The sequence below is a fragment of the Halichondria panicea genome, chromosome 17 (assembly GCF_963675165.1).
Source record: "Halichondria panicea chromosome 17, odHalPani1.1, whole genome shotgun sequence".
Classification (NCBI taxonomy): Eukaryota; Metazoa; Porifera; class Demospongiae; order Suberitida; family Halichondriidae; genus Halichondria; species Halichondria panicea.
Window position 1 is genome coordinate 1,012,120 of NC_087393.1, and position 27,804 is coordinate 1,039,923.

At 40.7% G+C, this 27,804-nt stretch overlaps 4 protein-coding genes and 1 pseudogene across 7 annotated transcripts; 2 read left to right on the top strand and 3 right to left on the bottom strand.

The window, feature by feature from the left end:
• Nucleotides 1-897: 897 nt before the first annotated feature.
• Nucleotides 898-1,838, top strand: LOC135351048 (Parkinson disease protein 7 homolog; annotated as a pseudogene).
• Nucleotides 1,839-1,870: 32 nt separating this feature from the next.
• Nucleotides 1,871-5,645, bottom strand: LOC135351032 (uncharacterized). The gene is made up of 2 exons (XM_064549931.1): nt 5,066-5,645; nt 1,871-3,364 (listed from the first exon to the last, which is right to left on the bottom strand). Exons 1-2 carry the CDS (start codon nt 5,552-5,554, stop codon nt 2,006-2,008), a joined length of 1,848 nt encoding a protein of 615 aa, XP_064406001.1. The 5' UTR covers nt 5,555-5,645; the 3' UTR covers nt 1,871-2,005.
• Nucleotides 5,646-5,817: 172 nt separating this feature from the next.
• LOC135351056 (uncharacterized) lies at nt 5,818-8,552 on the top strand. Its single transcript, XM_064549957.1, has 4 exons — nt 5,818-5,995; nt 6,148-7,465; nt 7,523-7,582; nt 7,664-8,552. The coding sequence occupies exons 1-4, from the start codon at nt 5,914-5,916 to the stop codon at nt 8,460-8,462; spliced, it is 2,259 nt and encodes a 752-aa protein (XP_064406027.1). The 5' UTR covers nt 5,818-5,913; the 3' UTR covers nt 8,463-8,552.
• A 5,793-nt stretch (nt 8,553-14,345) lies between these two features.
• On the bottom strand, nt 14,346-25,165 carry LOC135351062 (uncharacterized). 4 transcript variants are annotated; one of them, XM_064549966.1, is made up of 8 exons: nt 23,610-24,711; nt 23,513-23,557; nt 20,686-23,059; nt 20,516-20,638; nt 18,497-18,625; nt 18,259-18,434; nt 15,999-18,173; nt 14,346-15,708 (listed from the first exon to the last, which is right to left on the bottom strand). In XM_064549966.1, exons 3-6 carry the CDS (start codon nt 21,148-21,150, stop codon nt 18,384-18,386), a joined length of 768 nt encoding a protein of 255 aa, XP_064406036.1. In that variant the 5' UTR covers nt 21,151-23,059; nt 23,513-23,557; nt 23,610-24,711; the 3' UTR covers nt 14,346-15,708; nt 15,999-18,173; nt 18,259-18,383. The 4 variants fall into 4 exon arrangements, with proteins under 4 accessions (XP_064406036.1, XP_064406033.1, XP_064406035.1 ...); XM_064549965.1 differs by lacking the exons at nt 14,346-15,708; nt 15,999-18,173 and having other exon boundaries at nt 18,414-18,434; nt 18,497-20,638; XM_064549964.1 differs by lacking the exons at nt 14,346-15,708; nt 15,999-18,173; nt 18,259-18,434; nt 18,497-18,625; nt 20,516-20,638 and adding an exon at nt 25,024-25,165 and having other exon boundaries at nt 22,706-23,059; nt 23,610-24,846.
• Nucleotides 25,166-25,223: 58 nt separating this feature from the next.
• LOC135351057 (uncharacterized) lies at nt 25,224-27,777 on the bottom strand. Its single transcript, XM_064549958.1, has 5 exons — nt 27,617-27,777; nt 26,170-27,559; nt 26,079-26,107; nt 25,975-26,023; nt 25,224-25,793 (listed from the first exon to the last, which is right to left on the bottom strand). The coding sequence occupies exons 1-5, from the start codon at nt 27,735-27,737 to the stop codon at nt 25,388-25,390; spliced, it is 1,995 nt and encodes a 664-aa protein (XP_064406028.1). The 5' UTR covers nt 27,738-27,777; the 3' UTR covers nt 25,224-25,387.
• Nucleotides 27,778-27,804: the final 27 nt, after the last annotated feature.

The following is a 27,804-nucleotide window of genomic DNA, read 5'->3' on the forward strand; positions in this document are numbered from 1 at the left end:
TCCACTAGCTGTTTTTGTTTATACACTGTAATTTGCACTGTTGTTTTGTTTGTTTTTCATGCACTGTAGATCTAGTTATTGTGATGGATGTTGTTGTATTATAAGTTTTGCTTTACAGTGACGACCGTGAGACATGTGAAAATGTGAACAGAGTGTACAATGCAGTATAAGTACTATATAGGTACTAACTGATATGATAGCATAGCTAGACTGAACCAGTTTACAGTAAGGAACAGCTGTAATTATAGTCAATACTATATAACATTACAATACTATATAAACAGGCCTCTCACAGATAGCATGCATGCAGTCCTGATAACAGTCTCTTGAGCTTGATTGTATAGTCACACTGCATGTGACAGGTATTGAGGATGTACTTAGTATAGCCCTGAAGTCTCTTTAGCTCTATGGATGTTCGTATATAAATTTCGGGGGAGTCATTCGTGACTAGGAGTCAGTGACCGGGGGAGTCATTTATACCTAGGCGTGAGTGACCGGGAGTCACTGGTGACTAGGTAGGAGTGACCGGGAGTCATTATTTAGGGGAGTCATTCATTCCTATGACACCAGTATAACCGAAATAGTGAGTGGCCGTACTTCAGGGTGAGTTTTGTGCAGTAAACATATAGCTAGCATTCCGTGCCAAGCCAAATGGCCGGTATATCGAGGTGGCCGTTCTTCAGGGAGCCGGAATAGCGAGAGTCTACTGTACATGCTCCTCAAAAATCAGACCTTAACTAGCACAAACTCAAAAAATCAATGCCTAACACATTTGCTACTAAAAATTTACAAAATTCTGTGTATCTCAGAACCTACTAACAGCCTGCACTTCTGCTGGAGCTCAAAAGATGCATGTGCAAGGTAATGAAGTACTTGCACAACAAATTTCAGATCTTAAAGTACGTTCCTGGATCCTCTAGCCTAGCTAGCTCTCTCTGGCTCTAGCTAGCCTGAGCCTCTCCCACATGCACAGTAAAGATACTGGGGTAAGCATGCCTACTGATACTGACCCTCTTTCTAACAGTTTTAAAAGAGCACTAGTCTACATTTAATTTGTAGCATACCGTAGTTCCATGTTTAAGTACTGACCTGGCACATGCTGCACTATACTATAGATGTACTTGTACAGTTCCTTAATCTTCCCTACAGATATTTGTCATGGAGAAGCGTGCTCTGGTGATCCTTGCCCCAGGGGCTGAAGAGATGGAGACAGTCATTAGCACCGATGTCCTCCGTCGTGCGAAGATTAATGTCACCCTCGCTAGCTCTGGACTGGACTCAGCCGAACCCGTTATTTGCAGCAGGAATGTACGCATTGTGCCCGACATGTCTCTGGACGACGCTGTATTGAGGGGCCCCTATGATATCGTGGTTTTGCCTGGGGGGCTTGGAGGCTCAAAACGGTTGGCTGACTCGGAAAAAGTTAAGAGTGTCCTCGTATCGCAAGAGTCTGCTGGAGGTTTTGTGGCTGCAGTCTGTGCTGCACCTATAGTGCTCTACTCTCACATGGAATATCGAAGGTACAACTGACTAATAGATTTTTAATGGTGATATTGTATTTTTACAATTAGATCGTTAAGCATGAATATTACTTGTATATAGGGGTTACCATCACTTTTATCCTCCCAGGGCAAGCAGATTACCTCCCACCCCTGTGTGAATGAGGAGCTGGAGGCTAGTGGACAGTACAGCTACTCTGAGGCTCGTGTGATTAGAGAGTGATCACCAGTCAAGGACCAGGCAGCTGTTTCGAGTTTGCTCTGGCCATTGTGACAGCTCTGGTGGGAGAGGAGGTTGCCAAAGAGATAGCTGGACCAATGATGTTGCCAACTGTTTAGCTGTTACATATTTATTACATGGTTGCTGCACATTATTGGTCAACTTCGTAATTTGGAAAGACAAAATTACATGCACACAATAAGAATATGGGCATATATAAACTGAAAGAAACAGAGGGAGGAGGGTTGCAGTTAATCAGCAGTAACTATCATAATAGTATCAATAACTATGAGTCCGTATGATGAACAAGTACTCGTTCATCTGCTCTGCCAGTCTTTTTTTTTAGTATTGTTGCTGTACCATATTTTGTAGATCTGCTACCTGAACCAGTTTTTCTCTTTTCCGTAGGATTAATGAGATGTTTTCCATGCGCTCCGCCAGTCTTGTTTTGTACCTTTGCTCCATTACATTTTGTACCTGAGCTAGTGTTTCTTGTCGACACGGCAATCCTGCATAGATGTCTATCTATTGACACCATTTTGTTCCATATTCTTTCTTCAAAGTTCGTGTCTGTATTATTCTTGTTTCCAATGCATCCCATAACCTGCGTCCAAAATAACCCCGAGGCTGACGCAAGGAGAGAGGGCAGGAGAGCCCCAAGAAAGGTCAGTATGCCACGATTGTTTCGGTACTCCTGGTTCAATACTATATAGACGTACATGAACGTAACAAAAACACCGATACCAATGGCCAGTACACAAACCAAAAAAACATAAGGTACAAGGCAGGTGAAACATAAACACCCACGAGCATAAGTAATTTGTACTTGTCGATTGTTTAGTTGAGCTGCTTCTCTTGGTTGAGCTGCTGCCGGTAGTGTTTTGTGGAAAACTTTAAGGATCACAGCAAAGAATGATATCAGTGCAAAGAGGCTTGTAATGTACAAGAGAAGAAGTGAGCCGGTTTCCACGGGAGCTGCTATTACTCCAATGAACACATAAATACAATTGAACAGTGCAAGTTGAGTGAACCACGTTACAGCAACAATGGTACCAACATGAATGACGTTCTTTAGACGTATGCATTTACCTTCAGTATTCGCAAAATTTGGAAAGCCAAAACAGTTTATCTCATGCTGGGGTCCGGTAATAAAGTGGAAACGAATCACAACATAGATCGCAGCTAGTGTGTCTACCACAGGAAAAACAACCATAGCAACAGCCATCACTACAAAGGCTGCAATTATGTCGTTAAAATTTGTTGGTGGTGTCCTCAAGCCATTGTAAATCGCATACCCATTACAGCAAAAGAGCAATAGAATGATCGGCACAATCAATATAAGAGTTGCCCAAACAAAGTATCTAAGTTTTTTTTCTTTGCCATTGTTATCAGTACTACTCATTTTCTCTTTAAACTCGTCATACATACTAGCCAATAGCAAAGGAATGGAAAACACACTCGATATCTCCAACAATACAAAGGCAATGCACAGCAGTCTCCTCAAAAGCAAAAAGCTGGAAACTTCATCAAATATACAATAGTCACTGGGGTTGCTATTAAAAACGTAAACGGAGTATCCACTTTCAATTGTCGAATCAATGCCGTTTGTTATTGCTGTATTACGATGCACAGCATAAGATAAAAGCTGCAGTATGCATGTGAGATAAATCTTATAAAGTTCAGTACAGCTTGTATATGGTGACATATTTTCACAGGTGGATTTGTTTGCGTTTTCACTGTTTAGCTCATTTTGCTGGCATTAAATCCTGCTCAAGTTGTGAAATTATCATAGTGTTTCTATGTACTCGCAAGTGGTTTTAATGAGCATTTGCAATTTTACTCTCATTCGCAGAAATAATACTCGCGAAAATATGTCACCATATATATAAGGCCACTCCAAGTGACACTCTGGTTTCTGGTCCTGAAGTTTTTCTAATTGCATGCGGGCGGGCGGCTTTTCTCATTATGTCATTATCAATTTTACCTTATGAATCTCATTATTTTTCAAATGAATATCATTATCACACTATTGCCTTGTACTGATAGCATTAATCTTATTCATTACCCAAGATTGTGTAGATTATGTAGTGTTAATGAGATTCATAATCCTTATCAGTGCATGTGACGTCATGAGTCAATGTGTTTTGCCTAGCTAGCTGCTGGAACTATTATACAATATCTTTAGCAACAAAAGGGGCTGGCTTAAGCAAGGTAAGAGTAGCTGTTTAGGCCCTCAAAAGATGGAGTATGTTGTCATGATTATGTTTCCCAAGTGGGAAGTCAATATGTGCAAAATTGTCTTAGCTATACTGGCTTCTTTAGCTCTGGCAGCCACCCTAGAGGTAGGCTATGTTGTGTATCTCAAGAATACAGTACCTGCTACTCTTCCCATTTATGATACTAGTACCTAGCAATGAGTTATTCATCTAGCCTTGTTTTTGAAGCTTGATCTTGGCATCTTCATGGCCTCTTTTTGCAGTTTTCTTACTAAAAGTGGCATGACGTCATCATCATTTATGGGGCTAATTAGCATAATTGAATTAAGCTAATTAGTTTTTTGGAAAAAGAAAACATTGAGCTTCATGTTGAATCATCTTGATGTAGCATAAATGGTATGTTGCAAATAATACAGCAGTATGAACATTGTGTTAAATTTTGGTATTCAGACTTTGACCCGGGCCTTAAGTGCGCAGAGTTTGTACCACATGGACCATTCTGCGCATGCGTAGTAGAAATAATGAGATAAAATCCAAGAATAAAATCTGATGCGGCCGGTGGACCAGAAACCAGAGTATCACTTTACAATAATAATAATGCATTTATAATAGGCTCTACAGCAGACTCTCGTTAATCCGGTCACCCTTGGGACCATGCAGCTTGGCCGGAATAGCGAGGTGGCTGTAGCTCAGGAAATAGCTGCGGCTTAAAAACGACCTTACCTCGAATCTAATTACTACTTTTGCGGTTCTTGTCTCGAGGATAATGTAGGATAATGAATCATTTTGTTCTCTATTTAAGTGTAATTCAATTTTATTTGCTAAACCACACCCAAAACGTCATATCCGGCCGTAATACACGTATAAAATTACATTGAAAACCTTGTTAGGGACAGCCAGCACTTGCCGGTAACCGGAATAGCGAGTGGTCGTACTTCAGGGTGAGTTTTGTGCAGTAAACATATAGCTAGCATTCCGTGCCAAGCCAAATGGCCGGTATATCGAGGTGGCCGTACTTCAGGGAGCCGGAATAGCGAGAGTCTACTGTATATAGTTATCTATATAATTTACATACGCCACTGCTACGGACACATATAAGATCTACCTGCATGAAAACTTTCAGCACTTACATTAACCGTCAGATTGTTGAGTAGATGATGACCAGTGCTGTTAATCAGTTTGCAATAGTCACTTGGATAAGGGGTAGTTACATTGTCATCACTTGAAAAGCCACAAATTGGGTCCAGAGTGATATTTGTGCAACTTGTCTTGACATTGTATGTGAACAGTGAGAGATAATGTAGTAAGTCACTACGAATCAGCATCAAGACAGATGAGTCAAGCCATCGATAGATCACTGTATTGTTAGAGTTAGTGAAGTGGTAGGTGACTTGAACTGAAATACTTGCTTGCTTATTAGTAGGGAAAAAAGCTTGATATAAATTCACCAAGTTTTGCGGCCTGTTCAGAAGGGAGCTCTCAATCCTTAGGTAGTCGCTGCTATCGATACAGTCGGTGATATTGCTGATATTGCTTGAAGGCACTGCTGCAGAGCTGTCAGCTACAGCCACTCCACTGCTGACAAACAAAACAGCCAGTAATTTAACAATGCACTGCATCTCTAGCTCTCACTCCTGCTGTCCAAATACTGATACAGTATACCGGTATCTACTTACTCTATTAAATGCAGCAGAGTTTGCTATAAAAAATACTTGATTTACTAGATTTACCAGAATAAAAATAATGATCATTAATTTGCACATGCGCAGTTCGCGCAGCATGCAGTCGAATTGTCCCTTGGAATTTCCCTTGACCACAGACTGTGAAAATTGTCCCAGGGATTTCCCTTGACAGTCAGCATTTTGTGGGTGTGTCATTCTAAGTTCTGTAGCTAGGCTAGCAAGCCACCTTAATTACATACATAGACTTCGTACGTACATGTAGTCTGCTAGAGAAAGAGACTAGACATGCTCCCTGAATGACCAAAATGTTAATCGCTAGATCTACCCTGTTGATGCTCTCAATCTTCTGCGCGCAAACCTATGCAGAAGCTGACCAAGGTATCATGTCACTGAGAATAGACCATAGGCATAGATACTATAAATTTATATTTATACTTATAGTATCTATGAATAGACCATGTATCCCGTGTCTTTATAACTGCGTTATGATACTAAATAACTAACTGACTTACTCTCAATCTCCTGTGTAGGTGTATCTAAAGTGGCCATTACTATCAATCAGTACCTAATCAGAGCCTCCAACAAACAAGCTACCCCTCAGGCTGCCCTCACCATCGCCTCAACCAAACCCCTAACCTCACTGTCTGAGCCCACCAGTTATACTTTCCCCAACCACCCTCTCTCTCCCGGATGTGGACGCCATATTTCACGATGTCGTGAGCTGCCTATATTATTTGAAGAGCAAGATTCGCTGGTTGGCATTTTGACCCCTCTGAACAATGCGATCGGATTCATGTGCTTTGAAGACGTTGGAAAAGAGCTAGTACACCAGACAACACATATAATGACATTCCCACATCACGACGATTGTATACCTATAACCATCGTGAGGCACAAGACGAAGCATTACGTCGTGTGCATTGATTCTTCTATGCGAGTAATTTCATGCTTGATCAACCTCAACTTCGACAATATTACCCAGTCCTATCTCCAATGTGCTTCCCTCGGCAGTTTCCCCCCCTCAGTGGACTTCAGCGAAATCTCAAACTTTGTTTACGTCGGTGGTGACCTGTTCATATTTGCTGTTCAAAATATTGTCTATGAGTACTACCCGGATAGATTGTCCCTAGCGTCCGTGAGTGGGTGTACACTCCCTCACCTTGCTCACAATGTTCGACTAGTTTACAATGACATAGACACAGTTCTAATGTATTACAACACTAACGAAGGAGCTGATATCGTTGTGGTTTTCAATTTAGCAAACGAGTGTTGGGATCGTTTTTTCACTGACGTAGAACTACAGTACTCCTGCTTCAACGGATTCAACGTGTTTGTGTACCCAAGTGATTCTGCTATTTTGTACGAAATGCATGAGCCCACTGAAAATGCTCTGCAAATTGACATTACTGGAACTAATTTCACCACAGGCTTATGTTTTGGAAACGCTTTTATTTATGTTGATCGGCTTAAAGGAACTTTTCTGTTGAACATCACCTCAGGGAATAATACACTTATTTCCGATAGTATATGTTTGAGAGGGTATTGTTGGACCCCAGTTTTGTATCAGGAGATGTACCTCATACTACAAGAGGGTGGATATTTAGTAGTGAGAAATATTGAGGACAATTACAAGCCTGTGATTAATGTCTCTTATAGCAACACTCATCTGATCGGGTTTCTCACTGGAAGGCCGTATGAGGAGGAGATTGATGTCAAAGTGATGGGTGTTAATGACAAAGAAAACGTCATGCTCATCCTTGTTTGGATTGTTAGTGGAATAATTATATTCATTGTGCTGGTTACCTTAGCAGCTGGTTCTATCTTAACCATATGGGGAGTCAAATATAGGTAAGTGCACAATGGTACGTTGCTGTCAGTAGTAATGTGCTCTATATTGCTGTGCAGGGATCTCAGAAGTACAATTAGACAACGGACGCTAGTGAGGAGCAGAAACCATTCTTCAAAGTAAGTAGCAGACCTGTATTAGCAATCGTATTATTGACACCTGAATCACTAATACTTATATAACACACCCCTACACCACAGCCCACGTCGACCAGTTGCTCTAGTTACGCTGGTACATGACTCACAACCTGCCCAGAATGATGTCACTAGACTCGCTACAGAATCTCCAGTAACTCCACCCATCCCTACCCCTGCAGCTCCACCCACTATTTTATCTGCCAATCTTCCAGCAGTTTCACCCACCCCTACCCCTGCAGCTCCACCCACTATTTTATCTGCCAATTTTCCAGCAGCTCCACCCGCTATTTCATCTGCCAATCTTCCAGCAGCTATTTCATCTGCCACCCCCAGAGCCATCCCTGCCCCTCCGGCTCCACTCACTATTTCATCAGCCAATCTTCCAGCAGCTCTGCCCACTCTATCATCTGCCAGCCCTACACTCCCGCCTGATGTCTCGCAATCGCTACAGGATTTGTACCCAGAGCGTGGTCCCCCACCTAACGACTCCCTACACTCTCACACACCAACTACCGACCCCCCACACCACCACACACCCACTACTGACTCGCACACGCTCTCAACAAGCTCTCTCTCCATGACAACATCACTAGGCAGAGAAACACCAGTTGGTGCCAGCACCGAGGATGTTTCAATTCTATCTATGATGCAACCAATCCAAGCCTCAGAAGACCACCACCCGGCCCTTTTGAGACAGGACTGTTCCAGTGTGCTCAGTGCTACACCCTCACAGTCTTCGCCCATACTGAATTCCTTACCAACGAGGGACCCTGACATAATTGAAGAGTCTTTATCACATTCTGTGTACAGTAACACCCTAGACTTTGAACAACCTATTCAAGTCAACACTCAACACCTCTAAATAATAATTGTTTTTGATTTTAACGTATGCAGCAATACATTTCTATAGCTACTGTGCCAAAAATTATCTCAGAAACAATAATAATACTTTTATATTTAAGGTTTAATACAGCTCCATGCTGTAACAAGATTTAGTTACGTCCTTAGTGTAAGGGTGGCTGTGACCCATTATTCTCGTCTAGCTGTTCACAGTCGGTGTTATGAACTGGTTTTCTATATCTACGTGTACTTGTAGAGTGTGCGTAGAAGCACTGCTTGATGTGTTTTCTCTCGGCGGAAGATCAGCAGAGCTCTGCGTAGTTAAGGCCCGGGTCTGCTAAATACCAAAATTTAACACTATGTTCATACTGCTGTATTTGCAATATACAGTGTATGCTGCATCAAAATGATCCAAAATGAAGCGCAATGTTTTCTTTTTCCAAAAAACTAATTAGCTTAATTCAATTATGCTAATTAGCCCCAAAAATGGTGATGACGTCATGGCACTTTTAATAAGAACTACAAATGCGGTCATGAAGCTGCTAAGATCAAGCTTTAAAAACAAGGCTAGATCAGTCGAACGGCCAAGGCAGTTTTTTAATTAAAAACAAGAAGTGCTTCCTGTCACTCAATCTGGCTTGTGGTTTTGAGCTTGTAAACTTGCAATGACTTCTACCTACTATACTGATTATCTTTGCACATACTATCATATGCCAATATCATATGCTATTCATATTCTATAAAATGTGTGCTTTCTAAAGAGTCTAAAATGATAGCTACACAGTCATCTATCAGCACACAGTTGGCATTGTTTGATGGTTACTAACATTTTGTGGTTTTGACCTACCTCCACACTAAGCGTTATAAAATCAGTTCCCAATATAATTATGCTATTGACTGGAGACTTGGAATATCATTAGTTTAATAGCTAAGCATTAAACTGATCAAAAGTTGTGCTGGTAATGTTTTACCAGACAGTATTTATTATAGAGCCTACCGATAATTGCTCACTATAAGGGTAATTTGACACACAACTCAATGCTTGTTGGCCAAACAACAATATGTAAGGTGCATATGATACATTTCAACAAACACAGAAGGTAATAACAATAAATGTTTGTCTATAGAAGTAGTGTAACATGTAAATTACACTTAATTGACCTACAGTAACTGATTTTTAAAGAATACAAGTGATATACCATCTGTGTCAAAACCTAATTGGTTCCAGGCTGATATAGTATCCGGGAAGAAGGAAGATTAGATGTCGCAAATGGGACCGAAAGCTGTGTAGTGTTCAAATGTCTTAACTGGTAAGGCTGGACTCTGATGGTGAACGGAAGATTGGGATAGGATATGTCCCCTGATATAATCTTGAAAAGTAGGCAGAGTCTGACTATGCTCCGGCGCATAGCTAGCGTGTTTATGTTGCACATGGTTAGCAGTGTCTTATAATTCTCATCCCATTTATTGGTGCACACTTTTAGGGCAAACTTCTGGTGTCCTCCAGTAACTTAATGTCCTTAGCCAAGTGGGGACTCCAGACAGCAGAGGCGTATTCTAAATGAGGTCTAATTAGTGATTTGTATAGTTTTGAGGTAGTGTCAGGTTTCGAGTATTTGTAAAACGTCCTGTGGAGCATGCCAATAAATGTTCTCGATTTATTGCATGTAGAAGTAATATGCTTGGTCCAGGAGAAATCACTTGAGAAGTTGACGCCAAGGTATTTGAAAACATCTACCCTTGAGAGAGAAAAATTGTCGTCAATAGTAAGAGTGGAGTGTGGACAGCAGCGCGCCCTGGTGTGGACGAGCTCTCTTTCCTAGTTGTCTTCTTGTTTGAATAGTGTTGCTATGTGGTAGTCATGCAAGCTTATATACATCAGAGATAGAGTAATAGAGAGATTGGCAACGGGAGTAACTCACGTGATCATTTCACATTGATTTCATATTGATTTCCTCTCAACCATCCTTGATGCGCATTATTTCCCGGCACAACGCCCGCGAAATGGAGTAATATTACTTTTAGCAGGAGCCCATAAATAAGAGAAGGAGCGGCTAACTTCAACGTATACTCGGGGATCACGTCTCGTAATTGCTGGTGAAACTGCACTTCCTTGTTTGGAAGCGACTAAGTCCTTGCAAACCGCAGCCCTGTATTGTGTATAACACGTGTAGGGATTCAACCACTTAAGTGACTCTGCATATATGAAAATGCGGTCATAACCACTTGCGAGACGTGATCCCCGTAGTTAGCCGCTCCTTCTCTTATTTATGGGCTCCTGCTTTTAGTTAGTTATGAGACTTTAGAATAGGGTATATAGTATAAGGCTATACATGTGTCCTGTGCTTTATTTAAAGTGAAGTCCAAGCGTGGAAGAATTGACTGTGGTGCTCTAGAGCTTGAAAACTAGTTATTATTGGTCTGTGCCCCCTTTTAAGAAGCACTGCCGTAGCCAAATGATGTTTTGCCTACAGATCCTGCTTATTTGAGTCCATGTTGACGAACTGGCCTGCATACATTTCCTTGGTTAAATCTCTTTTGTATGTTTTTTACATTATAACTAAAATGGAGGCTGTAAAAGACGAGAAAGTGTTATATTAGTTTGTGCCCCTTTTAAGAAGCACTGCTGTAAGCCTATGATGTTTTACCTACATATCTTGTTTTGTTGTGTCTCTGTTGATCAACTAGGCTGCATAAATTCTTGATTTTGATTTCCTTAAGCATGTTTTTTTACTTTTAGCTATAAATGGAGGCTACAAAAGATGAAAAAAATCGATGACGTAGCGCATCACGGATAGTCACATTTTTTCGACCGTTGCCAATCCCTTTCCTTACTTTATCTCTGTATACATGTAGGCTAGCCAGCCAATCAGATGGGACATATATCAATTAATGCACAGTGCCTCGGGGTTTATGACAGTAAACCTCCCGACCACGAGGGCGTAACCCCTCTACACTGTACTTGACTCCACTGCTCAGAATAGACTTCTCTGCATGGTTTGTTACAATGATAATTATAGATCTACGTACTTACTACATGCATGTATTAGAAATGCACACGAAGAGTCTCATGCAAAACCTGCAAGAACAGAAACAAGTTTGACTATAATGAGATTTATAGCCGAAAATACTTATTGCTGGCAAAGTGTGATATTACATAGCGAGTAATTTTCAAGGATATAATTATTTTAGCGAATTGGCCATTTTTGTGAATTTCGCGTCAGGTTTTTGTACATGCATTTTGCAGCTTGGTAAAATCTATGAAAAATATTGTCCCTCAAATGTTACCTGATATATATATATATATAGGTATATACGTGAAGTTAAATAGGAAATCAGTGACCCTCGAAAATTACCCGTTATATTAATTATGGTAGATATTATGTTATAGTTATAACACGGGCACGAGGGATGTATGGAATATATTGCACTGAAGCACGAGGGCGCCAGCCCCGAGGGCTGAGTGCAATATATGCCATGCAGCCCGAGTGCACGTGTTATAACTAGTTTATATCCCGAGGGCATAGCAACATAACACTGTCCTAGTAACACAATATAAACAGCATAAAAAAAGACAGAGACAACTCTAGACACAGCTCTATCTCTTCTCTCTTCTAGACGCCAGTATCTGCAGCGTATAAGATTGGCATGACCGACAAATGGCTTGACACAAAATTGTTGGAGTTTCAACTGAAATCTGCAAAACAGCCCCACCCCACTTCTGGTGCTGCAAAACAGCCCCACCCCACTTACTGCTGCAAAGAAACAGCCCCACCCCACTACTCAGTGAATACATGGTATTAGCTGCTGGTCTACGCTCGGCCTCATAACCAAGCCAAGAAAGCTCGCTTCTACACTGCTGCAAAACAGCTCATACCCCCAGCAAAAAGAGCCACTTCTAGTGCTACGGTGAAGCAGAATTGACATGCATCACGATGTCGAGGACTAGGTCGATCTAGGAACACAGAATCTTCCACAAAATGAATCTTGGACAACTTTAAAACCTGCATGGTTGCAAGAAGAAACTCCAGCAGTGCTGAACATTCATTCCTGCATGGCTGGACATACTTTAATACTTGTTATTTCTCATGCGTATTAATTTAATTTTAATTTAATTGTCTGTCTAATTGCCAGAGGGGCGTTTTGCGGTCAGTGCAATATGGACATACTTTAATACTTGTTATTTCTCATGCGTATTAATTTAATTTTAATTTAATTGTCTGTCTAATTGCCAGAGGGGCGTTTTGCGGTCAGTGCAATATGACTTTGCGGTCAGTGCAATATGACTTTCAGCAGTGCAATATGCTTCATATTGCACTTGGCAACAACGTAGCAACGGGATATAACAACTTATAGTGTCTATATATAAAGTCTATATCGGGTACTTGTATATATAGTGCCCTCGGGATACTAAACCAGTGCCTTTGGGCTTCTAAATCCCATATCCGGGTTTCGAAGGCGAGGTTCAATTAGTTTTCGCATAAATCACTGTCGAAAGACAGGCAAACAGTGCATGAGCATGTTTTGCGCAATAAAATTAATTATCATGATAATAATTATTATAGCAGGTAAATATTATTGTATATATAGCTATACCTATCAGCTATATATGCATTATGGAACAGTGCATGATATACACTACAGGAAATCAAGCTAATTTTGACGACCCTCACCTAGGGGTTGGTAGATTATGCTCGAGATATTACCTATTATGCTATTCTTTTATGCTGAAGTAGCTAAACAGCCTATTAGTCTTTTCAAATTTCCTATTACAATTATTCCTCCAAAGCACAACATATAAACCCTATGTCGTCGCACAAGTAACATCAAACTTGACACATGACTCTATATCTGTACACTATGCAGGGGCGGATCCAGGGGTGATTTTGAGGGGCTGAAGCCCCCCCCTTTTGAAAAACTACCTATGTATTGCTAGTCTGAGGTTACAACAATTTTGCCACCAACCTTGTTACTTATGCATCTGCATGTAGACTCACTGACTTAAGAGATGCTAGACAATAGCCAAGTCTAGCTACTAAGAGTATAAAGGATGTAGGCTAGCTAGCTGGACATGCATACTATACTAGCTAGTAGCTAGAACTAATAAAGTGCATAGGTCAACTATTGCTGTTGCTGAGTCAGCTCCTTGTGCAATGTTTTGTAGCCTCGATCATATCCCAGGCCTCTTTTCCTAGGCCTTGTGAAGGAGGCTATTGTGCATGCTGTTGAGTAGCCTCGATTCCAGGCCGAAATTGTTTAGGCCTTGAGAAGGAGGCTAGCTGTTGAGCTGCAACATGATGGAGCAGATCTCAGACTTTTTCAGCTAGTTGCAAGGAAGCAGCCTTATCTCCTCTCACTCTCAGTGCAGTCTGGGTAGGCATTGTGATTCTTTCATGTACCAAGAGTGCATGAATGTAGATGTAACATCTACAGTATACATCCTTTTGTTGATCAGAACGAGTTTTTTGTATTAACTTTTTCATATAATTATTCAGTATTCACTTATTAATATGACAGTTCAAAGGTAAAAGTGTGAGCAAATTGTAAAAAGCAAAAAATTTTGCCTCCGGCGAGGCGGGAGGGGGATGCTCCCCCTCCCATACCCACCCCCTGGGTGGCTCCGCCACCCTCGTACGGGGCTTCGCCCCTTTCTACTAGCCCCTCCCTTTCATTTTTCCTGAATCCGCCCCTGCTATGATATAGGAGATAATTAACCATGCACCATGCAGTACTTCCAAATGTTTATACTATCATGACTCGTACTGATCTGTATTAATATCTGTAACCTGCTCATAATTGTTAAAAATGTGCCTATTATGCCAGCATAATTCTCACCCAAAAATGTACCTATTATGCTCAAAATTATGCTAGCATAATCTACCAACCCCTACCCTCACCACTATAGTTTTTCACAAAAGTCAAGTCACTATGTAGCAAAAGTCTTGAGCACACACTATTTGCTTATACTGAAGTCATGCACTATAGATCTAGTCGTAAACTTCTACAGATATTTCGTTATTTATAAAAGCAGATTCTGTGCTATGTATACTTCCTTAGACATGTGACACATCATTGCTTGGTGTTATGTGGTCAGATAAACTCTCAGTACCATCTCCCTCTGGGGATACAGTATTCTCAGTTTGAGTGGACTCTTTTTTTTTTGGATTGATAGATTTACAAGAAACAATCGTGGTCAAAGTTCCGCCCACAGTAGCAAGAAGTGACAGAATAATAGGTCGTAGAAAAGAAATCAGACCACTGCTGTTTCTATATTCTTGAATCAGTAAAGTGTATTTGTAGACGAAGGCAACAAATACCCCAACACCACCAACAACACAAATCAAGAGGATGAAAACCAAACAATATGCAATATACTTACATTGCATATTGTTTGCTATTTTCAGACCAAGGGCTAAGAATGAAATTAGAGCAAAGAGGCTTGATAGGTATAAAAGCAACAGAGAGCCAGATTCAACTGGTGCAGCTATAACTGCAAAAGATATAAAAACCGAATGGAGAAGAGCAAGTTGCGTAAACACAGTAACCGTTATCATTGAATAAACGTGCAAAGCAACTGTTACAGCATGTTCACTCGGAACAGCATCATCACTCGGAACAGCATCATCACTCGGAACAGCATCATCACTCGGAACAGCACCATCACTCGGAACAGCACCATCACTCGGAACAGTATCATCACTCGGAACAGCATCATCACTCGGAACAGCATCATCACTCGGAACAGCATTTTCACTCGTAAGCGTATTATGTGCACCAGTGTTAACAAGTTCATAACCCAGCCTACGATTAATCTTTTGCTTAATCCATGCTTTTCCCAATATTATGCACATAGGAATTCCTACCAGAAGAACATCCAAAACTAATACACCATTAAGAACAATAAACACGTCTTTAAAAAATTGGACAGTGAAAACATTGCATGTGTATATCAGTATATCCAACGGTGTAATTACAATTATCACTGCCCAAACATAATATCTGAAAACTGAGTCGGTATCCTTCATCTTTTTTGCAACAATTTCGTATAGGCTAATCATTAGCAATGGTGCTGCTAATGTAACGGCTAGTTCAATTGTTCCAAAAGAAACCGATAAAAGTATTACCAGATTGCGAAAGGACCATACTTCATCAAATATGCAATAATCACCAGGATCAGTGCCAAACACATAGACAGAATAACCACGTTCCGTACTGGAGTCAAAGCCATTTTTTTTAACCACACTACGATGCTTTGCATACGACAGCAGCTGCACACAAGAAAATAAGGGACAATCATTATGAAAAATCTCAAAATTAATGATACCGTATAGCGCGAAATTTTCGAGGGGCTTAATTTTCGTGGATTTCGTGGGTTAGCAATCCTACACGAAAATTAAGTCCACGAAAATCGTTCTTTACCTGCTATAACGTGCAAGATTTAAAGGCGTGGCTTCCCGTAAGCAGTCATTCCGCGAACATTGTGCAACGAAATGGCTTTTAGAGGCCAATCCACGAAATATAAGTGCCTCGAAAATTTCGCGCTATACGGTATACTTACATTCACTGTCAGATTATTGAGTAGATGGTGATCAGAGAGATTGTAGGGACGGCAAATAAAACCGGGGTCACCGCTAACATTTTCAGAGCTGAAGTCGCAGATAGGATTGAGAGTGACATCAGCATAGCGTAACTCAACCTGGTACATGGTGAGAGCCAAGTAATGGAGGAGCTCGCTTCTAATCAGCAGGTTGATGGGAGAGTCCAGCCATCGATAATTCACCGTTTCATTGGAGCCATTGAAATGGTAGGCAACTTGAACCGCAATACTTTGTTGGCGATTAGTCGGAAAGAAGGCTTCGCTCAAATTCACCAAGTTTTGTGGCCACTTGAGAAGGGATGACTCCAAGCGATGGTAATCTCTGTCCCCAATACATGTCGAGTTGTCAGCAGAGGCTAAAGAAACGCTCACTACCAGCACCACTAATAGAACTTCAACTAGGCTAACACTCTGCATTGTTGCTAACAGATATTCTATTCACTATGCTCTTTGGCAACTCATCATATGACAGCACCTGTTCTAAGCTAGTGAGAATGGAATTCATCTCAATGGAATTAGTAAAAGATATAATTATACAGTCACATGTTTTATGACAAAATGCCTCAAGCCTACTCAGGTATATTAAGGACTGGGACCTTCAATTATTGCTGAATCAGCTAAAACGCAGCCACGCCCACGATTTTTAATATGTTTTGTGTGTAAAAATTTTGTGCAGCTACTGATCTTTTTTAGTTCTAAAAACGGTGTTCTAAACCTTCCTTTTAGCTCTTAATTCTTAGTGTAGTAGGTAGTTCAAAGGCTTAAGCAGACATATCTGCTGGGAGAGAGCCACTTCTTTGGCCAAAGGTGAGATTTTGCACAAAACTTAGTCTTACAGCTGACAATAAGTGACATTTTTATTTTTATAGGCTAATAACTTACTCTAAATAGAACATGATGCTCTCTCCCAGCGGATATGTCTGCTTAAGCCTTTGAACTACCTACTACACTAAGAATTAAGAGCTAAAAGGAAGGTTTAGAACACCGTTTTTAGAACTAAAAAAGATCAGTAGCTGCACAAAATTTTTACACACAAAACATATTAAAAATCGTGGGCGTGGCTGCGTTTTAGCTGATTCAGCAATAATTGAAGGTCCCAGTCCTTATATACCTGAGTATGAATAATTATGTTTCATTTCTCATAGTGAAACTCTATCACTATATAGTACACCGTGGCAATAATTATATAGACGTAAATGGAAGTAATCACAATGAGTATTATGAAAACGTGTGTATACTTATAAGAGAGCTTGAAACTCTGGCAATAGTACAGCACGTATACGGTATGCTTCATAATGGGGAGTGTGAAAATGTAGTATATGTCCTAGTCAGGACATGTGTGTGTCATTATAGGCTGTTAGTAACTGTTGTAACTAAGTACCATATGATGCCTGCCCATGGTTACCACTCATGAATAGATGCACAGTCTGAATCACTTAGCTGTTGTAGCGGACACATAGATACTAGTGTAGACAGTGCATGTGCATGCTGACTGCCTGAGGCTACATGGGATCTGGCACTGTATTATTATACTGTATATACAGCTACAAGTACAGCGTGATAATTTATTAACATGACAACATTAATTCTTAAGGACACAATAAATTAACACAAGGTAAAAACCTAGCTATACACATTGATACCTAATGTCTAGAAAAGTAAAACCTAATCAAACGTCCTGCAATGTCTGAGCTACGGTTTTGATTGTCCTCACCTCGACTTTTTGCATTGTTAGTCTCCGCAACAGCTGAGGGATTTCTTTGTAAGTGAATTATCACAACCACTATAGCTATTAAACAACATCAACAGAGCCAGCACCATTGTTTCCTTCCGTTTGAGTCGCTTGAACTAGATCTACTTCTCCCTGCAGTTCTGATACATGCAATGGATCAACAGTATATGGCGATTCTCACTAGACACTGCTCAAGAGAGTTAATAGCTTTGCATGATATCAGGCACTTTGAATGTTCCTTGCGTGACACCATAGCCGTCCTTGTGTATGAATTGGCTGTATAGTGCATATAGTTTACTTGTTCATGATCGACTGACGAGTTACTTTTGTTGTCACTTGCTTTGTCTGAGCTAGTACTCTAACCATGCGACGGGAGTGGGGACACCAAAATGGGAACAACATCTCTGTGGGTGGAGGGGAGGGGTTGAAAACAGATAATGCATTACCAGCTCCACACAAACAAAGACTCTATAGCTAATCTGAACATACCGTAATTGTATCTACTGAATCAGAACACACTCCTGCATGACTGATTACATTCAACTGAACTCTATAGACTCCAGTTGAATGCATGGGACACCCTACAAGTTAGCTTGCACTCTCAATGCACTAACTTATCTTCGAGAATGGTTGGTCTTTCTTCTCACAGAGTTTCCACAACAACACTAGAAAGAAAAAGAAGGTAAACAAATGTATTCACACACAATTATTGGATTGGTAAACTCACCAAAATTACAATGATGACGATAAGAAGAATGGCCACACTCACAACAGAAACAACAACTAAAGTTACATCTGAGGGTGGTAATGAAGTTGGGATTTGTGGCACACCATGCACATAAATGGTTTGTCTTCCCTATAGAGTAAGTCGTAATAAGTGCATGTGGGGGGATGGAGAAGTTGATATGGACTCATAATTGAAGTACACTCACTGGCATCAAAATAAATGACAGCCTCAGGCAATTGTTCCCCTCATTAGTACATGCTGACAAATTGGCTACTGCATGTGTGGCTATCTGTTGTCAATAAAATAACTGTTCATTTTCAGTAATTACCCAAAGCACAAATGAATCTTCAAGCTCCAAGACAAGCTGCATATGCGGAAATTCACCTAAGATAAAACTATCATTTTCATTTTCTACGGTGGCTGAGAAGGATCACCTGCCTCCGCCTATACCGCCACAATGAACCACGCACGCGGATGTTCGCTCGCGGTAAAGACATTAAGCATCATCAGTCTGCACAAGGTGTAAATCAATCATGTCCTGCAGTCTGCATCGATAGCCAAGGAATACTTTGCGTTAATTAGAATCCAGATATGATTTCTTGACCTTTGACCTTGTGCAGACTGATCTTACAATTTGGTGGCAGCTCTTTGTTTAACTGTGTGCGCTGTGTGTCTCCTACCGCACGCGCATTGTGTGCCTATTGCCAGCGTTTATATTTAAGCGCGCGGTCAACGGAAACTCCACGCGTGCGGTTCATTGTGGCGGTAGGCGGAGGTGGGTTACCATTCTCGGCCACCGTAATTTTCACTTTCATTTTTGTGCAAAAATTAATATGCATACATGTAGCAACGGGATATAACAATTTTGAGCACAGAAATTTTAAACAATGTCACTGACTACATAGTCATAAACTTCTACAGATATGAGACGTATCATGCATGGTCTTGCTGTTGTGTTAAACTTCTGTGTTCACTTTCAGTATCATTCTCTTGAGGGGATTCTTCTTGTTTTGGATTAATACTGATACAAGGAAGAATTTTAATCAAAATTCCTCCCACAACAGACACAAAAACTGATGGAGCAATAGGTCCTAGAAAAGCAATTACTCCACGGCTGTTTCTATATTCTTGAATCGTGCAGTGTACTTGTAGACGAAACTAACGAATACTCCAACACCACCAGCAACACCAATCAAAAGGAATATAAGCGTAACTAATGCAAGACTAAATCCTATGAGGGATTCCATGCACCTTGCATGTGTACCATCTTTAAACCAGTGGCTAGTACCGAAATTAGAGCAAAGAGGCTTGAGAGGTACAAAAGAAACATGCAGAGAGCCAGATTCAACGGGTGCAGCTATTACAGCAAAAGATATAAAAACTGAATTGAAGAGAGCGAGCTGAGCAAACAAAGCGATGACTGTTATTGAAGCAATGTGGCATCCATTTTTGAGTACCAAATTTTTTACTATTCTGAGTGTGCATTCACGTGTGTTCAGTTGCTGGTTCAAATGCATACGGGTCCTCACTCTAATTTCATCTTCACTTATATCATTAGCATTGCCTTGATAAATGTGGGAATAATCCTTGTATCTACAAAGGCAGTTGACATAGTACCAATCAAGAAAGAAATCTTTGTTGTTCCTTGCAGTTCTGTCCGAAGTAGCTGCAGATTTCTTCTCAAATCGTTTAAATGCAAGCATAGCAATAATTGCCCCTATACAATCCATAGTGGGTAAAGCACCGAGAAAACCCTTTAAACAGTCCATTTCTTAAGAACCATTGGATATAATTATATATGGCCCGAAAATTGCATGCGTACATTGGTCCAATCAACAGTGCAATGACCACAATCACTGCCCAAACATAATATCTCAAGCGTGACTCGTCATCATTCATCTTTTTTCTAAACTCACGGTAAAGGCTAATCATTATCAATGGTACTGCAAATGTAACGGATATTTCAAGTGCTCCAAAAGAAGCCCACAGAAGGATTATCAAATTTCGAAAAGGACTTACTTCATCAAATATGCAGTAATCACCGAGACCAGTGCCAAACACATACACAGAGTAACCACTCTTGGTACTTGATTCAAAGCCATTTTTTGTCACAGCATTTCGATGCTTTGCATATAATAAAAGCTGTAAATAAAATATAGATTAATGAATAACCAAAATATGATACTTACATTTGCTGTCAGATTATTGAGTAGATGGTGACCTACAGTGAGATTGCTTGGAAGACAAATATTATCAAGGTCACCGCTAACATTTTTAGAGCTGAAGTTGCAGATTGGATCGAGAGTGATATCAGCAAAGCATAACTCTACCTGGTACATGTTGAGAGCCAAGTATTGGAGGAGCTCGCTTCGAATCAGCAGGTTAATGGGAGAGTCCAGCCATCGATACTTCACCGGCTCATTGGAGTCATTGAAATGGTAAGCAACTTGAACCGAAATACTTTGTTGTCGATTAGTCAGAAACAGAAAGAAGGCTTCGCTCAAATTCACCAAATTTTGTGGCCATTTGAGAAGGGATGACTCTAGGCGATGGTACTCTCTGTCACCAATACATGTCGGATTGTCAGCGGAGGCTAAAGGAACGCTCACTACCAGCACCACTAATAGAGCTTCAACTAGGCTAACACTCTGCATTGTTGCTAACAAATATTCTATTCACTGAGTTCTTTGGCAACTCAAAAGCACATGTTCTATGGAATTATTAATACAGTCACATGTGTTTTGATAAGAAAGCCTCAAGCCTGTGAATATGTTTCATTTCTCATCTGGCTATATAGACCAGCAGATCAGTACTACTACAGTCTACATAATTATCAATCACAATAATTGTATACGGTATATATTATAGTGTGAAAAATACGGTGGCCGAGAAGGGTCACCGGCCTCCGCCTACTGCCACAATGAACAGCGCGCGCAGATGTTTTGTTAACCGTGCGCACTTAATTCTCAACGCTTGCGGTAAATACATTAAGCGCGCGCGGTTGTTCCTGATGTCCGCGCGCGGTAGGAGACACACAGCACGTACAGTTAAACAAAGAACCACCAACAAATTTTCTCATCAGTTTGCACAAGGTCAAAGGTCAATCAATCATGTCCTGCAGTCTGTATCGATAGCAATACCTTGCGTTAATTGGAATCCAGATATGATTTAGTGACCATTGACCTTGTGCAGACTGATCTCAATTTGGTGGCGACTCTTAATTTGTTTAACTGTGTGCACTGTGTCAACAGTGTTTATATTTAAGCACGCGTGGCCAACAGGAACTCCGCACGCGCAGTTCATTGTGGCGGTAGGCCGAGGCGGGTGACCCTTCTCGGCCACCATAGAAAAATGTGCATAAGAGAGATTATCATTGAAACTCTGGAAATAGTAGAGTAAGTAACCAATTTTCGCCAGACACCTATAATCGGCGGCTATTGCATGAAGCAACGATGATTTTGCACAAAACTAACTACATGGACCTACAGATGGGTAAGAAAGTAACAGCTCCCAAAATTTTGGAAAGAATAACTTGGTTGCATACGGAATGGTGGTCATGAGAAGTGAGCTGCCGAATGTGTCAATTGTCGTCAGTCAGATATCTATTTCCGTCTTTGCACGCTTACTAAGCACTGAAACTACCAGCACTAAACAATACTTCTTAGCACAACTCTAACTAGTGAGCACTACTTGCAGGCAAAGCAGCGTTAACTGCAGATTGAGTCCCACCCAGCTAGAGCTGACGAAAAAAATTTGCAAAAAATAATGCTGATTCAGCAACAATTGTGCACATTCAGCAATAATTAAACTGGGATTAACCTCGATTCCAAGCATGTTTGTGTACCGAGTAGCATGATTATAATAAACTAGAGCCCTGAAGTACTACCTCGGCAGTTTTATATTTTGCAACCAGAGTGTTATAATTATATTATAAACATGGAAACCTAGCAGCAACTGAACTATACATTTGTATGTATACAGATGACAATCTGATGTGAACGCTATAGGCCTTGAAATAGCTGTAAACGCAGTGCCATGGCATCCAGTGGTGATCTGACTCAGTATCACACACATACTATAACCCGTATTTTCCCCCTTCCAGTCTATAGCAAAAAATTGGCCTGGGACCGAGGCTAGTATACATCCAGCTGTGTACAAGACAGTAGTGCATGCTGAGTGCCTGAGGCTAAGCAGAGGGAATAAACTGTATGGGCATATTAATGTTATATTGAATGAATTGAATAATGTATACACACGGAGAAAAGTAAGTAAAAACTTACACACAAATGTCTAAAAAGCAGAAAACATATAACCTAGCTAAGTTCACACTCGAAGAGATATGTGGTTAACTAACGAGTCTGTCGTGCAATGTCTGAGCTACGATTTTGATTGTCCTCACCTTGACTTTTTGCATTGTTAATCTTCGCAACAGCTAAGGGATCAAAATTTTCTCGTGGGTGGGAGTTAGAACAGACCCCAACAACATCAGAGCCAGCACCATTGTGTTCTTGCACTTGAATCGGTGGAACTAGATCTTCTACTGCTTCCACATCAGATACATTTCTGTTGGGGGGGGGGGGGGAGTGAAAACAAATAATATATACACTAATGGCTGTACACTTCACAAGGGCGTAGCAAGCAAGTTTAGAGTGCGGAGAAAACAAGCTGGGGCTTACATTGTGCCCGAAATGTTGGGCAAGAAACCATACCCCTAATTATACCACACCTCTATTTATGACTTGTACACACCGAAATTAATGGCAAGGCCCCCGATTTTAATATTGATGACCATTACCAGCTATACACAATTTTCAATAAGGACGACCATTTAATACCCAAAAGCGATCTGGCCAAAAATGGAGCAGCCTGACCACTTCCCACTTCCCACGGCCTTGCTTCCCACAAGCAAGAACCTAAATCTGAATGCAGCATTGAAAAGGCTATCTAAACTGAATTATACTCTAGACCCTAGTATAATGCATGGGACCCTAGCTTGCACTGTCAACACTAACTTACCTTCGAAAAGGGTTGCAGGAACACTTACAGTATTTCATGGCAACACTACAGAAAAAGAAGGTAAACAAAACTATTCAAACGCAATTGGTGAACTCACCAAATTATTATAATGATGACGATGATGACGAAGAGAAGAATGCCCACACCCACAACAGAAACAACAATAACCAAAGTCGACGAAACCTCTGCCTCCGCCGTCGGTACTTCATTGGCACATGAACAGTTATCTACCTTCTCCCCTAGGGTAAGTCGTAACAAGTCAGGGGTGCCGGACATGTTGACTGTTCTGTGTCCACACGAGCTGGTGATATTTGTAATATGGACTTGATTCGTTTCATAGTTGAAGTACGCTCCACTAGTTTTGCTGACATCAAATGATGGCCTCAAGCAATTGTTATCCTCATTAGTACATGCTGATAAGTTGGTTATTATGTGGTTTTCGGTTGTCAAAGAAACACTAAGTAACTGTCTGCTTTCAGTCAATGCCCAGAACACAAACGAATCTTCAGCTCCTAGACAAGCTGCATACTTGATATTATCAGGGAGTTCACCAACAAAAGATTGTTGAGTGCTGTTGCCGAACATAATTTGTCTCTTATTTTCAACGCGGACATATTGGTTCAACCCAGGACAGGGATAGCGAGAGTAGGTGTTGTGTGTGGGGATGCTAGAATCAGCCAGGACAGTCCAACTATCATTGTTCTGAGTACAGTAGATAGAAACGTCATTTTCAGTGACATCTATTTGATTAGTATGCGTGCAGTTGTCTATATGTATATTTTCTGGAAGAAGCGATGAAGACGCATCGGCATCAGTTACTTTCAAGTCATCAATGTCAGTAAAAAATATATGATAGGTTAAACGATGGAATGCGCATACAGCTTCGGACAAAGCGCTTGAGCTTCTAAGAAAATATTCTTCAGAGGATCGTACAATAATCCGCTCTTTCAATTTGAACTCTACAAATAACAGCAATCCGTTAGTCTCACCCGATAGTTCGACACACATAATCACAATACGATTGTACTCAGAATTCAGAAATGCTTTTACCGGATTACAATTTCTGTCCACCGTGTGGAAAGTGTAAAGAGGGAGTTCACCAACCTGATAAGTAATCATGACAAACCCTCCTTGTGACGGGACAAAAACGATTACTTCCGACTCCATTTCAATTAGTAGGACATCGCATAATTTGTAGTTCTCGCCGCACTGGGTTGGCAAAAAGCGATTAGGAATTTCAAGTGTGAAGTTTTTGGGCTTGGAGGTTGAGAGGTATAGTAGAGTCCCTGCGTCTGTTGAGGTAGCTGCCACAAGGTATTGTCTCCTGCAGATTCCTGGGAGGGTTGACAAGGTGTAGTACGTGTATCGTCAACATCTTGCGGTTTCAACAGAATTGAAACATGATGACATAATGTGGTTTACAAGATTATATGAACATGTACACAGTCTAGTTTTTATATTGCATTCTAGGTATTGTTAATGTTAAAATAGATTCATTGGTACATGGTTACCATTGTGGGATTCCCCAAGGGCAGCAGTGGTAAATCTAGTTAGGAGGAGGAGCCCCAACACTGGGAATGTTATTGCAGCCATCACAAAGCGCTACGTGTTAATAGACTAACTGTTAACAGGCTTTCTCAGATCAATCTCTCTTAAAATGGCCACATGTATAAATAGTTCAAAATAAAGCGCAGCTAGCTATATCACAGGATGTGGTAATAATAATTATATCAGGAATGCACATTAGTTGAGTAGAACACACACTCAACAAACACAACACACTAGCACTAGGGCCTACTGGTCCAATTGTTCTGTTATTGCAAGCAGCACACATGAATAGTGCATAAGTTTAGGGTGATCATTTAGCTTGCAAGTTCAGTAATCTTTCAGCAATGGCATGTTATCATCGGCTTTGCCGAGACTTGAGTGGCTGCTTTCAGATTCAGAGTGATTCTCCCACTTTCCTTGATCATTATCAGTATCGCCCAGCTGCAGTTTGGGCATTTCCAACCACTCTCCATGATCTGGATTTCCTTTTATGTAGTTAGTTGCTGCATTTGTCCCCTTGGTGATTAGTCCGAGAGAGGATGGAGCTGGTAAGATGTCCCCTATATGATGGACTTCCCTCATTGTGTGTGAGTCACTGTCTGTGTTCCCAACTTGCTCCTGTGTTGCGGTTGTGTTAGTAGCCACAATCGGGGATGTGTTTGTTGGATTATCGTTGTTTACTTGCACTTGCACACTCGGTCTATTTAACAGCAGGGGGTGGACGACCTTGACACTGTGGGTGTGTGTGTGTGTGTATGTGAGTTCAATAGTGCAAAATTTAATAGTATGAATATTAATTTTATCAGGAGTTTCATGGCATTCATGCACTCCTGATTTTTTTTATACAGTGCAAATGAAAATCATTGATTCTAAGAATACTTCCTACCTTTACAAAAATGCAAACGATATTGTACCTTGCAAGTGTTTGTTGACTGTTGTGAGAAGTTGCTATAACGACCACCTCTGTAAAAAAGTTCACATACGTAAAGCTAAGGAATGAGCACTGATTATTGATTACCACTTTCTTTATCTGTTTGTTCTGTTGGGCTGAAGAAAGAGGAAAGAGGAAACATAGTAACATAATTTATAAATTGCATCAATTAACTCACTAATTCGGCCGTTTCCGCTTGTAACGGATGTGACCAACGATTAAACCAACAACAACCATAACAACCAGAACAACTATTAATACTGCTGACACGGCTCCAGCTATAGCTCCTGAGAAGTCCTGAGAGTCATCATCAGCAAAAGAGATAACACTTGGAGTTTCGTTGCGAGCTATGAGCATGCAGTCCAAGGCAACATTGTTAACAAACTTGAACAGAGCTGGCGTGTAGTGTTGCACTGCAATCACACTAGATAAGTCATTTTCAACATCCAAAATGTGCAGATTTTTATCAGTTTCACTGTTCTCACGAATCACCAAATATTGATTATTGATGACGTCAATTGACAGACATCCAGGGTTAGTACAAGAAGTTTTCAGAACTTGAGTATGACTAAAAGTTTCCATATTGATAATGTACACATTACTTAAATCACTGTAGGCAAACATCGTTGGTTTTTTTGCAGCTCCAAAACATACACCGTCTGAAAAACTATTTCCAAGTAGATTAGTGTTGCCAACAAGATCGTTAATGCTATATCGCATGTAGTTCGCAGCTGAGAACACTATCAATTCAATACTGGTATTAGGACAGACATAAGGTACGCCATCTGCTTCATTCCAATACTGAAAGTCCCAATCTTCATACTGTATGCTGTAATAGACATTCACAAGGTCGCAGTACGCCAACAGTCGTGAGTTTCCAATATACTGCAGACTTCGGACATGCGTGCAGTTGTATCCAACGTTGCCATACTCATCCCCTCCAAATGCAACTATGTCGAATACATACATTGAGTTTCCAACAGAAAAAAATATCATTTTGATGACAAGTCCTTCATTGACATAGATTGGATTAGACAGTGTTATTTGCATGTCCTCATCAGGAGTGTGAAATTTCGCAATAGGAGCAGAAGAAAGAGTAGTTTCTTGCAGTACAGTCTTGTTTAGGAAGATTCTATGCAGCGAGATGTAGTTTCGTGTTGTGTCTGCACATACTAGATAGTAATCATAGGCAATTTCGAATGCTTTGATCGGGCTGCAGCTGTACTGTTCTTGACCTGATCTTGTGCTCAACAAATATTCCTTTCCAAACTTTACGGATAGCCCTGTTTGCACGACCTCCTTTATCAGCAGGCCATCTTCGAACGGTACAAAAATGAGGTATTGAATAAATGTCTTCTGTTGAGTTGTCAAAATTAGTGGATCCTTGCAGCGAAAAAAATTGTCTCCACATGCGCTAGAAAATTGTCCCTGCAAAGTTGCTTGCATGTGACTTTGAGCTTCGGATGAAGTGTACGGGAGATTGTTATCGAAGATTAAGGAGAGACCAACGCCACCAGTTTCCTGTGAGACTGCAAAAAGAAAGTCCTGGCTGCAAACTGGGACATCCCCTGTATTGACAAGACGAGTGAATATCGGTACACCTAGCCAGTAAGAAAAATCTTTACCTTTGGCCTGAAAGTTAGTGACCACAATAAGGAGTAGTATTGTGAAGATAGCCATGTCTAAGTACAGCCTATTAATTAATAGGACATTAATAAATGTCACTGTCACCGGCTCTGAGCTCATGCAATTAATAGTGAGGTTGAAACTGTACACAGCAGTATGAATACAGTCATCAGTGTGGTCGTTTTGG

Bases quoted from the DNA above. Each gene is read 5' to 3' on its own strand.
- LOC135351032 (XM_064549931.1), bottom strand. From the start codon at position 5,554: ATGCAGTGCATTGTTAAATTACTGGCTGTTTTGTTTGTCAGCAGTGGA. The intron at 3,365-5,065 runs GTAAGTGCTGAA...TGCATACTGCAG, and splicing joins TCAACAATCTGACGGTTAAT to CTTTTATCTTATGCTGTGCA.
- LOC135351056 (XM_064549957.1), top strand. From the start codon at position 5,914: ATGACCAAAATGTTAATCGCTAGATCTACCCTGTTGATGCTCTCAATC. The intron at 7,466-7,522 runs GTAAGTGCACAA...ATTGCTGTGCAG, and splicing joins ATATGGGGAGTCAAATATAG to GGATCTCAGAAGTACAATTA. The intron at 7,583-7,663 runs GTAAGTAGCAGA...CCTACACCACAG, and splicing joins AGCAGAAACCATTCTTCAAA to CCCACGTCGACCAGTTGCTC.
- LOC135351062 (XM_064549963.1), bottom strand. From the start codon at position 16,454: ATGCAGAGTGTTAGCCTAGTTGAAGTTCTATTAGTGGTGCTGGTAGTG. The intron at 15,709-15,998 runs GTAAGTATACCG...TCTTGTGTGCAG, and splicing joins TCAATAATCTGACAGTGAAT to CTGCTGTCGTATGCAAAGCA.
- LOC135351057 (XM_064549958.1), bottom strand. From the start codon at position 27,737: ATGAGCTCAGAGCCGGTGACAGTGACATTTATTAATGTCCTATTAATT. The intron at 27,560-27,616 runs GTAAAGATTTTT...TTGTCAATACAG, and splicing joins CACTAACTTTCAGGCCAAAG to GGGATGTCCCAGTTTGCAGC. The intron at 26,108-26,169 runs GTGAGTTAATTG...CTCTTTCTTCAG, and splicing joins AAGCGGAAACGGCCGAATTA to CCCAACAGAACAAACAGATA.